The sequence below is a fragment of the Rhinatrema bivittatum genome, chromosome 6 (genome assembly GCF_901001135.1).
Source record: "Rhinatrema bivittatum chromosome 6, aRhiBiv1.1, whole genome shotgun sequence".
Lineage (NCBI taxonomy): Eukaryota > Metazoa > Chordata > Amphibia > Gymnophiona > Rhinatrematidae > Rhinatrema > Rhinatrema bivittatum.
Window position 1 is genome coordinate 149,297,470 of NC_042620.1, and position 14,350 is coordinate 149,311,819.

General features: G+C 40.7%; 1 protein-coding gene across 4 annotated transcripts in view; it reads left to right on the top strand.

Annotated features, from left to right (window-relative positions):
• Window positions 1–14,350, top strand: part of ANKRD44 (ankyrin repeat domain 44) — a 427,478-nt gene that overhangs the window by 283,827 nt on the left and 129,301 nt on the right. Inside the window, exon 17 of one of the 4 annotated variants that reach the window (XM_029606056.1) lies at window positions 3,619–3,645. The exons of the other annotated variants lie outside the window; for them this stretch is intronic. Within the exon in view, the coding sequence (XP_029461916.1) occupies window positions 3,619–3,645 (27 nt within the window). The remainder of the gene's footprint in view (window positions 1–3,618; window positions 3,646–14,350) is intronic. 4 annotated transcript variants of the gene reach the window in all.

Genomic DNA, 14,350 nt, shown 5'->3' on the forward strand with positions numbered 1-14,350 from the left:
CAGGTGATTTACTACTCTTCAGTTTGTCAATCAGGCCTACCACATCTTCTAGGTTCACTGTGATTTGATTCAGTCCATCTGAATCATTACCCATGAAAACCTTCTCCATTACGGGTACCTCCCCAACATCCTCTTCAGTAAACACCGAAGCAAAGAAATCATTTAATCTTTCCGCGATGGCCTTATCTTCTCTAAGTGCCCCTTTAACCCCTCGATCATCTAACGGTCCAACTGACTCCCTCACAGGCTTTCTGCTTCGGATATATTTTAAATGTTCGGATATATTTTAAATGTTTACATGTTTACATTTTTAAGGTGGGTATTTTACATGTTTACATTTTTAGGGTGGGTGTTTTACATGTTTACATTTTTGAGGTTTATTATGTTCATATTAAATTTAATTTACTTATATCATTCTTCTTTCCAAATGGTAGCAAGCTCCCTGTGTAACAAACTTGTCAAATGGGAGACACCCTGAAGGCTGCAAAGAATATCTCACAAAAGCTTTAACTGTTCATTCTAGAGCAATGGATATATCTTTTATAATTTTTGGTGGTATGAATTTAGTTCAGTTTAATTTTAGATTTTGTTGAAAGTAAGTAAAAAAAAAATATTCCATGTATTCAGATGTGGAAATATTTTTCTTGGGCTTGTAACATCCAAAATAAGGACACAGAAAAAATTCCTGCAGGAAGTTATTTGTTGACTTTGGCAAATAAAATGAATCACATCCTATGTTTCTATTATATTTTCTGTTGTAGTTTATGTTGTACCTCACCTTAAGTTGCAAAGGGAAGGCAAGGAAGATATTAAAACTGATTGAAAAACGTGGCTCAGAGGCCTTGTGTATCTTGGAAAAGTCATGTAACCCCACTTTACATGCATTTTTAGACTATTTCCCTCTCAGAATTGAGTAATATATTGTCATTTTCTTTAAGGTATGTCTGGCCCTCATTATCTCTTTTCTGATATGTAAAATCACTCTTCTGACATCACCAGCATGGGGAATTGGGCAAAGGAAGTAGACTGAGCACGTTTCGACTAGTGTTAGCTCAAACAAAAGGCAAAAGGCCAAAAGCATTTGCAGACACACTTCATTCAGCACACTGCCTCATTTAAATATGCTCTAAATCATGTAGAAGATCCCACTTCATAGGAATCAATAGGGAAATTGAAATCTGGAAGAAAAAATCCAAGTAAGAAGGAAATTATATAGAACACTATACCGAATTTAAGGAAGACTCATATTGAGATAAAACAAACCAAAACTCTCAGACCTCTCTGAACATATTGCCTTGTTTTCATCACTGCTCCTTCACAAACAATAAATCTTTGCATTCCACAACATGAAGCATCACTCTCCACTAAACCTTTCCTAGAGTAGTATTCACTGATAGCTGCACAGTACAGTATTGAGTAGTCTTAGGCTAGAAACAGGGAAATATATGGCTACTAAGTTCAGACATCTGAGCACAAATATTTGCTTGTAAGTCATTTAGAATGGACATGCTATTTCACCACTGACACTTCCAATCAGTCACCTGACGATCAATCACCTTCATGAACTCATGTGCATTTTTCAAGGCCACAATAATTGATTCATTTCTTTCATTTTTGTGGTCATCTAATGGCTATCAGAAAACATGGTCATCATGTGGTTTTAGCCCCTATCAGTAAAAACTGCTTTTCTGTGCACCCTCCGACTTAATATCATGGCGATATTTATTTATTTATTTTATTTATTTATTGTTTTTGTTATACCGAGTTTCATGACAGGCATCACATCAACCCGGTTTACAATTAACAGAGTGTGTAAAGCATAACATAACTTAAAACAATGTTCTCAGTAAGAACCTTGAACTTTAAATACAGTGAATAAATACAGTGAATCAAATAAAGGATGTGAGAAAGTTACAAAAAATCAGGGAAATCAACTTGGAACTGGAAAAGGGGAGAGATTGTACAGAGCAATATTTACATTTTGGCCTATTAATGTAATAGAGTAGCAAAGTGATTAAATAAGAATATGTGAGTAACTGTGGCGGTACATCACTATGAGACGGTCCATAAATAACCGGATGCATAAAGTCCGATATTAAGTCCGAGGTCCCGAAAGTTAAAAAAAAAAAAAAAAGAAAAAAAAATTTGAAATAGTCTCGCGGGTTGAAAACAGGACGCTCAATTTTGCCAGCGTCCGGTTTCCAAACCCGTGGCTGTCAGTGGGCTCGAGAACCGACGCCGGCAAAATTGAGCGTCGGCTGTCAAACCCGCTGACAGCCGCCCCTCCTGTCTGAAAAGAGGCGCTAAGGACACGCTAGTGTCCCTAGTGCCTCTTTTTACCGCCGGCCCTAATTTAAATAAATTAAATTACTGTATTGCGCGCACAGGAGAGTGTCCTGTGTGCGCGCCGGGAGAGCGGGCGCTCTCCCTTGATTTTTACTGTATCAGCCCGTAAGTTGCCTAAGGACAGCAGCCCTAAAGTTAGCCAGATAATCTTATCCAGCAGACTTTGAAATAATGGAGATATTCACCAACTGAATATCCCAGCTAACTTCTTAGGAGGCCAATGGCTGAATATGGACCTCAGTTTGACCCCACATTTTGAAGAATCAGAAAAGAAATTTTGTAAATCAGTTTACCTTATTGTCTTGCTTGTAGAGTCTCTTTTTATACATTTAAAAAGAGAATAGTCCCTTTAAATTTTGGTACATTGGTATCTTGTATGACTTCAATTCACCAGCAGGCCCAATTATCAGATAACTGCCCCTAGCAGTAAATGTCTTGACTAAACACAAAGGAATTTAAGAGAAAGTAAAATCAGTTGTTACTGTTTAGCCAGCTACCAAATGTGGAATGAAATAATAAAAAAAAAAAAAGAATAAAATATTTTATATTTTGAACCACTTAAGTACAAATTTCCTATAGCTTGTAGCTTCAGACAATACTTTCTGGATATTGTGGCTGATTGTCTGGTAGAAAATAGAAAAAACCAAGGAAAGTATTTTTTAAAATGTAAGCCTGTGGATTATCACATCCAAAATATGTTAAAAAAAGCCAAGAATTACTATTTACAAAATGCAGAAATGTATTTATCATAGTTTGTATAAACTGTATGATTTGGAATTGAGTCCTCTGTGTGTCTGAGCTTTTGCTGGGTCAGTGATTAAGTGGACTTAATTAGCACTAATTAATCAAGTCATGATGGTATTTCATATATAGAGAGATTTATTCCGTTTCTTTCTATTTTGCTTTCTGTATATTGGTGTGCATCTATAATTTTGCACAGATTTTACTGCCCTTTCTAGGTTTTTCACTTTTTTTTGACCATGTTTTAATGTGATGGTCCTTTTCAAGCAGTCGGTGTTCACCTGATTTGCATCAGCATTTCTCTGATTGTGGCAAATCAAAGAAATGGGGAAGATCTGTATAATGCAGTAATGTTTTGATTAAGTCCTATCTTGAATTCACAAAATTCACAGAATTCATGTCCAGTTGATCTGTTTTGTTTGAGTTGTGCACTGCCATTTCTCAAACAATAAAGGAAAAGCATGATAGAATAGAAATAAAAGGATTCCCTGATTTCATGTTTAATGTATTTTAATTACCATTTTTAATCAGATTGCAAGCCAACTTCCATTGGACATAGTAAGTAGATGAGAAAATGTTGCATGTGTTTTGAGGAATTTTCTTTTTGGTTTTTTTTGTTCTGGAAATTCTCACTGTTCTGGCAACTTCGGCTTTCTTCTGAAATGGGTGGAATACTTGCCACTTCGGATTATGTATGCTCTGCCCTGGGAATGCATGCGCTGATTTGGTGCCGGTATGTCAGACCCTTTGCTTTCTGCTTTCAAAAGAGACCTAAACCTTTGCCCTGCCAACTAGAATTCATGCTCCTGTTATATGGGAATAAGGGCCAAGAAAAAGTCGTTTTCTAGCGGACTGATGCATCAACCACCGTGTTATGCTGCTGCTGGAAAGCGCTGGCCTCTTCTGGAGAGAGCCTATTTATGAGACCGGGTTTCAGCTTAAAGGAATCTCTTTCATCAGCATGGACTCCATTAATGCTTCCACGCCCTTGGAGGAGGTGCTGGATCTCCTGTAGGTGAAGGATAAAAGAGAACCATCTGCTTTTGATTTCAGTGGGAGGGGACAGAAATCTGAAGCGCTCATCCCAAACTACACACGTTAGCTCCAGATGCGAGCAGGAATTTAAGAATGATTCTGGGTGCAGTGCCTGCTGCGGTTAGGCTTTCTGTGGTAGTGCATGGCTTCAGCTTCTCTGCGCTCTTCTCTGCATTCTGATTCACTGCGGAGAGGTGAGTGACGACCTCTAGAGGTCAATCTTCAATGGCTTTGTGGGGGTAACTTTTCGAGTTTTACCCGCTCAAAACTCAATGCTTGAATAATTCCCCCTTACCAACCTCACACAATTTTTATCCGTACAAAAATGTGTGGGGAGGGGGTACTAAATTTATGGGGGTAAATCTGGTTGGGAAAAATAGGTATCCTAAAGTTATCCGGCTAACTGTACCCAGGTATATTCCGTGGCAGACTTATCTAAGTGTTTCTGAATATCCAGCTAAAGTTGCCCAAGTACATTTTCTGCTCACTAGCCCACTGAATATCAGCCTCCCAGTTGTTATTAACTGTTACCTTTCGATTACGTGCTCTACCCTATAGATTGGCTGGGGTTTCCCAACATCTCATTTGTTTGACAGAGTTCTTTTGTTGCAAAATATATATTTATTTAACTGGGGTAGTGGAAAAACTGATTACTTAAACAGATGCCTTAGGAAATGGCTGATGGTATGCACGCTTTTGATTGGTTGAGAGCACTTTCTGGCTTTGAATTTAAACCTTTACGCCTGAACAGGTCAGACCTAGTTTTCACTAATTGCCATCCCCCATATCCACACGCTCTGAGTGGGACCAGGGAGAAGTAGCAGAAATAGTTTTCCTGGTGCAGCTCTGCCTCCAGCCTCAAGTCCCCCTGGGGCAGCTAAATAAACAACAGAGTCAGTCTTAGGGTGTGGGAGGCCCTAGAAATGGAGCAGGAGTGAAAAAACAAAAATACCAATTTAGATCTTAAGGGGCTCGTGCTCTGGGCCAGTCTTGGGGAGATTTCTGTCCTAACGCAGGACTCCTAATAATACATTTCATCTGAATCACTGCCTGTGAAAATCGCAGCCAGGCAGGCTCCACGGCTCTGATGGGCCAAAGGGAAGTTTGTAACTCTAACTCCTCTGCCAGTCCTTCCACTCGTCCGCTGAAGTTTGGTATTATGCTTCTGCTATTTGCTCGGTCCTGGTAAGATCTGGAGAATTCCGAGGTGGGAATAGTGCCCTTTGACTTCTTGCCAGACACTGTAACCCATTCTCCTACCACAAAAGACCAAGATGCCACCATCTCATCACAAAAGGCCTTTCGACCAGAAGGTGCCTTCCCTTGATGGCTGGATTGCTTCTTGTCGATGAGATGGCAAAACCGTCATAGCGATTGTCCTGTACTTCCATTCAGCAGCTTTCCCGTTGTTTATTCCTTAGGCCTAATTTACAAGTCAGATAAAGGAGAAAATGCCAGACCTGAAGGCCCTGACTATTTTGGCCTGTGACCCATATTTTTATTACATCGTATTTTTCTGACTAAACGTTTCAGGATTAGATTCCTAGTGAAGTCAGAAAAACTGAATTTTTTTCTTTAGAAAGCTTTTATTCTGAGCATCTCTGTTTCCTTGACATTCTGTACTTGGTGCCTATCACTCCTTTCAAATCCATCTAGAAAGTTGCTTTGAATTGTGATGATATAAAACTACCGTATATGTGGACGTTATTTAATAAAGATTCTTTCTATAGGCACAGAATGGGAAAAAAGTCATTTTTAAGAGGTATGCAGCCATAGAAGTCAACTTCTCAAAATGATGGGGTGCTAAACAATACAAATGACCTCTCCCTGGACATAGAGAAGGAGGTCACTCAAGCACTTACTGCACCCGCAGAGCTGGCACCTATGTATTTCCATTTATGTAGTTATATCCAATTTTTTATATACTGCACTCAGGTGAAACTGGCCAGTGTGGGGTACAGCAGCAACATACAATATACATAAAATTAATCAGCAATAAAAAATAAAAGAAACCTGTATAAAAATAACAACTTAATAAAATCTGATTAAAACAGTAAAGTGAGTGATTGGCAGGTCTGGCCTCATGAGGGGGGGGGGGCACTGGAGTGAATTATTCCCCAAGTTTTCATCTCAGATCTTCTCCCAGTGGGATCCTCTCCCCTTCTCTTTGGCTGGCATAAGAAGACTGGCACTTCCTCCCTGTGTCCTCTTCCTCTGCTGGCCAGCTTCAATTTGAGATTTCAGTGTGCAGGGCCCTGAACCCTCATGGGATCTGCTGGCCCTGCACATTGAAACTTCAGATGGAGACGGGCTGCTGCTGCTGGTGGAAATATCACATGTGACAAAAAGCACCACTTTCCTGCCTGCCAGGGGGGGGGGCATGGAGAGAGAATCCCCTGGGTGGGAGGTGAGAGAAGATTGTGTAGGAGGTGGGGAGAGGGGGTGTGAGATAGGATCATGCAGATGGGACAGGAGGAAAATGGAAAAGGGTGGGGTTGAGACTTGAGAGAGAGGATTTGTAAGGAGGGGTGGGTCATGCCAAGGGAGGGGGAAGGGGAAATGATCACAAGGGTGCAGTGACAGGGGGTCAGGATGGGGGGGGGGTAACACCCCCAGTCTTCGTGTTGCTGCTAGCCCTGGTGATTGCTGTCTTAGCTGAGCAATTAGATAGCTTGCTTTACTAAACCTTTCTGATTTGTTTTCTAATCCAGCAATCACGAGCTGCTGGAATTAGCAGATCATTGAGAGTGGTGTTGATGAGGAGGCCAAGTGAGGGAGATGTTGTCTTCCAGCTGGTTTTCAACCTAAAATAGAATTGAAATACTTACAATAAAAACATTGCTGCTTATATTAAATCATGCTTCTATTTATTTTGTTATAGAAGATGATGTTGATTCTCTCTCTCTCTCTTTCTCTCTTGTCATACTCAAAATGTTCTTAAAAATATCCTTTTCATAAGTAAATGAAACCCAGCTAATCAATGATGTCATCAGGTTAGTTTCTTGTCTTGTGTGGAGAAACCTGTTGCTATCTCCTTTCAAGTATTTTAGCAAAAATGAGAGGAGTCACAATTTAGTGATAAGAGCATGGCCGTGAGCGGGAAAGGATCTTGTTTTTCGGCAAAAGGCTGAATCTACATCTCTTAGCGTCCAAAAGAAAAATATCTCATTTTGAAAAAAAAAAATTTAATTCTGTCCTTTCTCAAAAATCTAACAAGTAAATTTTAAAAGCCCTTTGCGTGTGAATTACAGGAGTTATACGCGTGGTCGGGCCCTGTTATGTGCCAAATTGCCGGGCCTTTAAGCTAGAGCATTTCAAGCCAGATTTTTTACTTTAACAGCTGAACGATGGCAAACTTTTTTTTTTGTTTACGTGCACATTCTTTTGAAAGTAATGAAAAATAGGAGACAAATTGTCATGGAATTTGCCGGAATGTAATATGAAATTGATGGAACATGGATAAGTTACTTCTTTGAGTTTGGGGCAAAAAAAAAAGATTTGTAAATCATTCACGAGGGGGAAAATTTCCCCTCTGGGAACCTTTTGCTGAAGATGCAAAACTGTTCATAAGTTTCCGCACCTCACCTCTACTGACTTTTGATGTGGCCATTGGCAAGTTACTTTATCTTCCTATGTCTCAGATTAATTAAATTAAATAAATAACATTTCTTCTCCTCTTAGCCTTATGAAAGCAGTTACGCAGTCAGGAGGCCTGATATGTATCGCCAGGTCATCTGTCACAGAGCTGTCTGCTTTTTGAAATATTAAATCACGGAGCATGCTGTCAACTTATCTCGATATGTGTTACATGAATCCAAATTAGTTGTAATGCCTGTCATCAGCTGGCGGAGATGCCCTGAGGTGGAACTGACTGGAACTTAAGCTATACCGGCCCCGTTCCCCAAAGTTGAGCCCTTGGGTTCCAGGACTTAGGTGGGTCCCTGGGGCAATCTGAAGATGAAAGTCCAGGCAAGCGTGGGACGAGGCAGGCAGCAGACAGCAAAGTCGAGTCCAAAGCAAGAGGTCTTGACTAGGCAGCAGACAAGGGAGGTCCAATTCAAGCCAAGGTCAATGCAGAAAGTCAGGCTGAGGGAGCAAAGACAGAGGTGAGACAGACAGGAAGGTAGCCGGACAAGGAGGGGATGAGGAAGGACATGGACAAGGTGAATCAAGACAAAGGAACAAACAAGGCAGTGGAACAGACAGGGTAACTTCAACAAAGGAGTAGCAACTCACACTGGGACAACGAGGACGCCAGGAGACTTATTGCTGAGGCACCTAATGGTTGTCTGAGGCAGGTGTAAGTAGGCAGGGCTCTGTGATATCATCAGAGGGTGCCACGGGGACTTTCCCGCCATGGCCCCTTTAAGAACTGGCATGCTGGGTACGCATCTTAGGAGGAGGCTTGGGAGCATCGTGGCGGCGGTGACCTTGCTGTGGGTGAGACCTAGCTGGTGGTGTCTCTGCTGCAAGGGGAGTTTGGTAACATCTGGGGTGAGTAAGGCAGCTTGCGGGGACCACTTGCAAGCTGCCGATCGTAACATTATTATTGTTGTTTGTTTGTTTTTTAAGAGGATAATGGGCAAGGTGGGTTGATATTTCTCTTCAAAATGTTAAAATAGGTTTTGTGCTGCAAACTGTTTCAATACTGCACCCTCTGAGCTTCAGATAATTTCTGATGTGGTAAGTAAATGCCACTTCTTTTATACAAACCCCAACAACCTACAGCTACAATGGCTTAATTTCTTGATATTCACCAGCACTGAGAGCCAGTTACTTCTGTTGCAGAAAATGAATTTAAGGCCTATGCAATGAGTTTTAACGTGCTTGTGAAGGCCTTCTCACGCATGCTGCGAGTAGCAAGCTGTGCAGGAAAATCTCAAGTTTCTAAAGCCATTTCCTTGGGCCACAGGGTTGTTTTGAAAATTACTCCCTTTGTGTGGATAAAAGCGTGCATGTCCCACAACATGCACACTTTTATCTGCGTTGTCATGGAGATGTTTCCGGGGGCGGAGTTAGGTGGAGGGAGGCATCGGCATACACAGTCTTTTTGCCCTTTGAAATGTACGCGTCTTGCTTTGGCCAAAAACAAAAATACATATACACAGAAGAAGCAGATGCAAATCTTTGAGGGTACTTTCCCCCGGGGCAATTTTCAAAGGGTGAAGTACCCAGGTACTTCCGCACTGAGAACTGTGCAAAATGCTCAGTAAAAATACCTGGTGGACGTTGCATCTGACTGTACTGTCTTGAAAATTGCGCCATAAGATGGTCCTGCAAGACATTGGCGAGGTTGCCATGATCCTTCATCCCGTTTGTGGATAGCAAGTAAGAGGCCTCTATGTTCTGATTTTCCATTTCCGACCCCAACCAGAAAATAAGGGGCCTGTATGGGTTGGCATGACCCCCTGCATTCTTTCCTTACCTCTAGGTGGGGCCCAAGGAGATGGGGCAGAAGAGAGCTGAATGCCCTCATGCCCCACAGTCATTCTGATTCGCTTATATGAGTAACACTCAAAATGAGGTACACGTGATCAAGTAAACCTCAGCTAGCATTACAAACGCTGAACAAACTTAATCACAGTCATATATGTAGGGTGGGTGGGTAATTTTATAACAGCCTGCATGTACAAAGTCCGCTTTGAAAATTAGTGGGACCGCGAGTACCTTAGTGCGGCATAAGCGTGCACACTTGCACGCCTGTAAATGATTTCCCCACCCCCCCCAAGTCCGAACCCCGGGAATACCCCCTTGGCTGTACGTATAAAAATACGTGCGAAGAATAAAGAAATTTACACACACAAAAATACATGCAAAATCGCTTCTGCTTCTATTTTTACACACAGGGTAAGTTTCAAAAAGCCTATTTGTGCACGTAAATGATTTTGAAAATTAGCCCCCTGAAAAGTATTGCATAGGTGTTTCACAATACTGATGAATAGATAAATTAATGCAACAAAATAAACATAAAACCAAAAAGACAATAATAATATATAATGCAGTCAGAAACAGACCCAACTGAGTCGTGCAACAGTGTTGACCTCTCATGATATCTTGCAATGTGCGGGCTGTTGAGAATCAACATGTTCCATACTTGCTCTTCGCTCAGGTGCCACAGTGGGTCACTGCCCTAGCCTTAGTTACAAGTAAAATAAGTTTGATCCAAGTGACAGTGGCTGCTTGAAGAGACTAAAGTGGCTGTGATACTTCACAGCAGAACAACCGGCATGGCAGAATGTGAAAGTTGGTGCCGCGCTTATCGCTTTAGGTCTGGATCTAGCCATTGGTTTCAAAAGCACAGCATCAAAAACAGGGGGCAAGCCCTGGTAAAATGTTTTTGGTTTTTTTTTTAATACTGAATTGAAAAATAATAGTCTGTCACATCCAGCAAACTGTAACGTGGTAGAAAAATATTCAGTCATTTACACATGGGAGCAGTAGGAGCCCTGTTCAGAATGAATTCTAGTTAATCAGAGTGCGGACTTTGTGGTGTTGGATTCTTCCTTTTTCTATGCAGCTGCTTGCTTGTCCTAGTTTGTACGGCAGGCCTGTGGAGCATTGTAGGGGTTCTGTGGCATTTCTAGAAAAAAAGACAGAGTGATGGACTGCATTGATCATAATGTCTCCCTGTACAGCCACCTGTCAGAAAGCCATGCAGAGGGACAATTACATCTTAATGTAAAGATCCAATGGAAGCCTACCTATGTCAAAGAATTACTCAGTTATTTTGATATATTGGACTCTTATGTAGCCTCCATAGACTGCATGGAAGCCATGCCTATCCGAATTACTCCTTGGAGAAGGTAGAGAGTAATGCTTTATATTTGAAATGACTTGAGTTGATTATGGAAAAATAAAATTAAAATATTTCATAGACGTTTCCTTTGGATTGCAGCATTAATGCACACCAGGAATTTTGATACTGTACATATGGAAATTTATTTTTGTCTTGTTGAATTTTTCCACAAGCTCCCTCTTTTGTTGGCCTTGATTTTTGTTTCTACATTTATCCCCAGATTTATGAGTATGAGGTTGACTTGACTGAGAGAATTGGCCTTGTTGGGATAGAAGCACTGTGCACGGTACAGGAAACTTCCATCCCACTAAACCAGCGAGATGCCTTTGCTCTTGCAATTTTGTCTTCTGTACCTTTAATCAATCAGTTAATTTTTTTTTTTTTATTTATCACCTGCCTTTCCTTAGCAGCTTAAGGTGAGATACAGTATACAATACAATAGAAAATCCAAACATCATATTACATGAAAACATAATCAAATTGGAGCATTAAAACTGGCCAAAACTCTGTAAATGAACATAATGCGAGAGAAAGTAAAAGAGCCAGTGAACAACTATGAAATAAAATAAAATGAATATGACGACCAAGAACCTAAGAAATCCAACCAATCAACCAGATGCTTACACAGCTCAGCCAAGTAGGCCCAAAGTCATAGGAAAGCCTGCTGGAAAAGCCAGATTTGCTGAAACTTACATGATCACCTGTCAAACGGGCTTCCTTAGGAATAGGAGAGTTGCCATACATGGAAAAACCCTATCCTGCGTCCCTGGTAGTCTCTAAGCAGACATCGAGGGAACCACTAAAAGTGTGAAGCACATGAAAACAGATGTAATTTTTTTGGGGTTTTTTATTCTTTTGTTTTTAATAAAACGGAATTCATCTCGGTAGCACTTTAAAAGCTAATATCACAATCTTGAATTTTATACGTCAGCCAGTTGGTAACCAGTGTTATTTTTTTAGGATCAGGGTGATGTAGAACTCTGACAGCTTTTTAATTCATTGTTCTCTACTTCAGAAGCAATTATCCGGCTCTTCACAAAGACTTTAAGAGTCCCAAAGCAGCTTGTGAGAGATGTTTCAGTGTTTGCTTTCCATTCCCTAAAGTACATGCTTTTGCGTTGTATGAAAAAGGCGAGTTTGCCTCCGTTAAACAGGCTGAGGAGGCCACAGAAACTGCAGTGTTAACCACATGGTGCCGAAGAACCGATAAATCCATTAGTGAGAAACAGGTTTTGTAGAATTATGCAAGGCTCCAATAAGGGCTCTGATTACATATTTGTACTTATTTCCTTGTTGACAAAAGTGAGATTAAAAACATACTTACAGATGAAGGAGGTTTAATCTAAGGAATAACAAAGGATAGAGGGTTAACTATGAGGAGTAAAATGATACAGCCTTCTGGTGAAGCCTAAAGGATCCACAGTTCATGCACTGCTTGGTGCAGAAGTGAAAAGCAGGGCAAAGCTAAACCGAGGCATTTACTGTACCTAATCAAAATAGGAGAGAACTGTGGGAAATAGAATCACAGTAGATCAGGCTGTATAGAGCTGGATAATATAATCCAATGAAGTGAAATCTTATGATGCACCCAAGTGACAAGTGTTGGGATGCCCTGAGCAGTGCCTTGGGTGTATAATTACTGAATTCAAAAACCCATTACCTGCTGGCACCTTTGCGTTCCATCACTGCATACTGTAATGCTTTCCAGCTCGTGTCTTGTGTCTTCCCAAGTCTCAGATCTGAGTTCACTTATTGAGATACATAGAGTTATGTCCTAAACATTTGTTCCCAAAGGCAAATGCCCATACTGTATCTGGCCCTTGGGTCTCTACTTACTCCCTGTTCTATTCAGGTTGGTTTGCTGGAATTAAGTTCCAGGAACACAGCACACCTTTCAGCAAAAGGAGAGCCACAGCATGCTATATGGAATAACGCTGCTGTCCAACCAGCAGATCACCTACATGTAGTTATGGAGGAAAAGACTCCTGGATGCGCCAATTGTTTCCTGCCTGCCATCATTTATTATTGTACCATGCTGTGAAAAATAAAATATATATACAGCACAAGCATATAATCAAACTTAAAATAACTGACATAAAATTGGTAGAAAAGTATGTTTCATACTTTGCTCCTGATGAGTGATCCAATCTTAACAGTTTCTGTTCACTTTGAACTGTACCTTGAGAGTTCCTTTTTTGAAAACTGATTTCCAAATGAAAATCCAAATTTTCTGTTTTTGAAACAGCAAAGTACATGCCCCAGCAATATTATTCTGAGATGAAACAAGACGTTTATTATCTTTGCAATCTCTTGCATTTTATTTGCAGTTTGGATTTTAAGAAGTAAATGTGAAGAGACTTTGTTGAAATATTGAGAAAGCCCAGACGAAGGTTTCCAGCATGACAGATTATTGTAGTTCTGAGCTTTGGCAATGGGTTTTTGCTTTCTTGAAAACGTCTGATTACAGCGGTAAAATCTATCTTTATGCAAGGCATTGGTAGGATCTCTGCCTAGCTAGACACTGTCTCCCTCTTCTTCTCTTTCTGCCTTTATCTGCATTGTATGTGCCAGATTTAAACATTGGGGGAAACGTCTTGCAATGCTGTTTGAGCATTTTTCAGTAGCGCGCTTGTTTTATGCAAGTTTATCATGTACCAAATGTATGCCCGAAGCACAGTCTACCATTTCTGAATGGCGCTAGTTAAATGGCCTGCACATTTTTTCTACATTTTTAACCCTACTTTCTGAAGGAAAGAAGACTTATTAGGTTGGCATGTTTGCATGTGTGTTGCTCCCACCCCAAATAACGTGAGTTCTATATTCAAAGCCTTTTCCCAGGTAACTTTCTCAGCAGCTCACTGAATATCAATCTCTTTCTGTGTGATGTTCTATTGATGCAAACTTTGGAGGCTATGTTGGAGAGAACATGAGGCTTCTGACCAAGGTGTTTCTTTTCTTCAGCCCTGCATGTCTTGGAGAATAGACTGGACTAGTTCTGGATAGAATTTCTTGTTTTTGTATTGAATGGCAAAAGCTGTGCAGGTTTGTTTGCAAATCTGAAATTTAGCATAAACGCAAAATTCATTGCTTATGCTCAGCATGTATTTTCATATTTGCCTTGTGTTGGCCAAACTGATGGACTTATTTTATTTTGTTTTGGTAGCACTGCTGATAGGAGCTCCAGGCTCAACGGGTTATCTACTCTGTCACTCGTCCCTTTTTCACTGTTGGTTTAGCTTTGCCTGTTTTCATGATTGTATTTGTATGGTTTTGTATTGATTTGCTTCTTATACTTGGTCTGTAATTACACTTCCTGCTGCACTCAGAAAGCAAGGTACCACTATGACAGGGGGTAATAGCATGTGGAAAACGCGCGGCCAACCCCCCTGAAACTAATAGTGTTCATCACATGCAAATGCATGTTGATGAGCC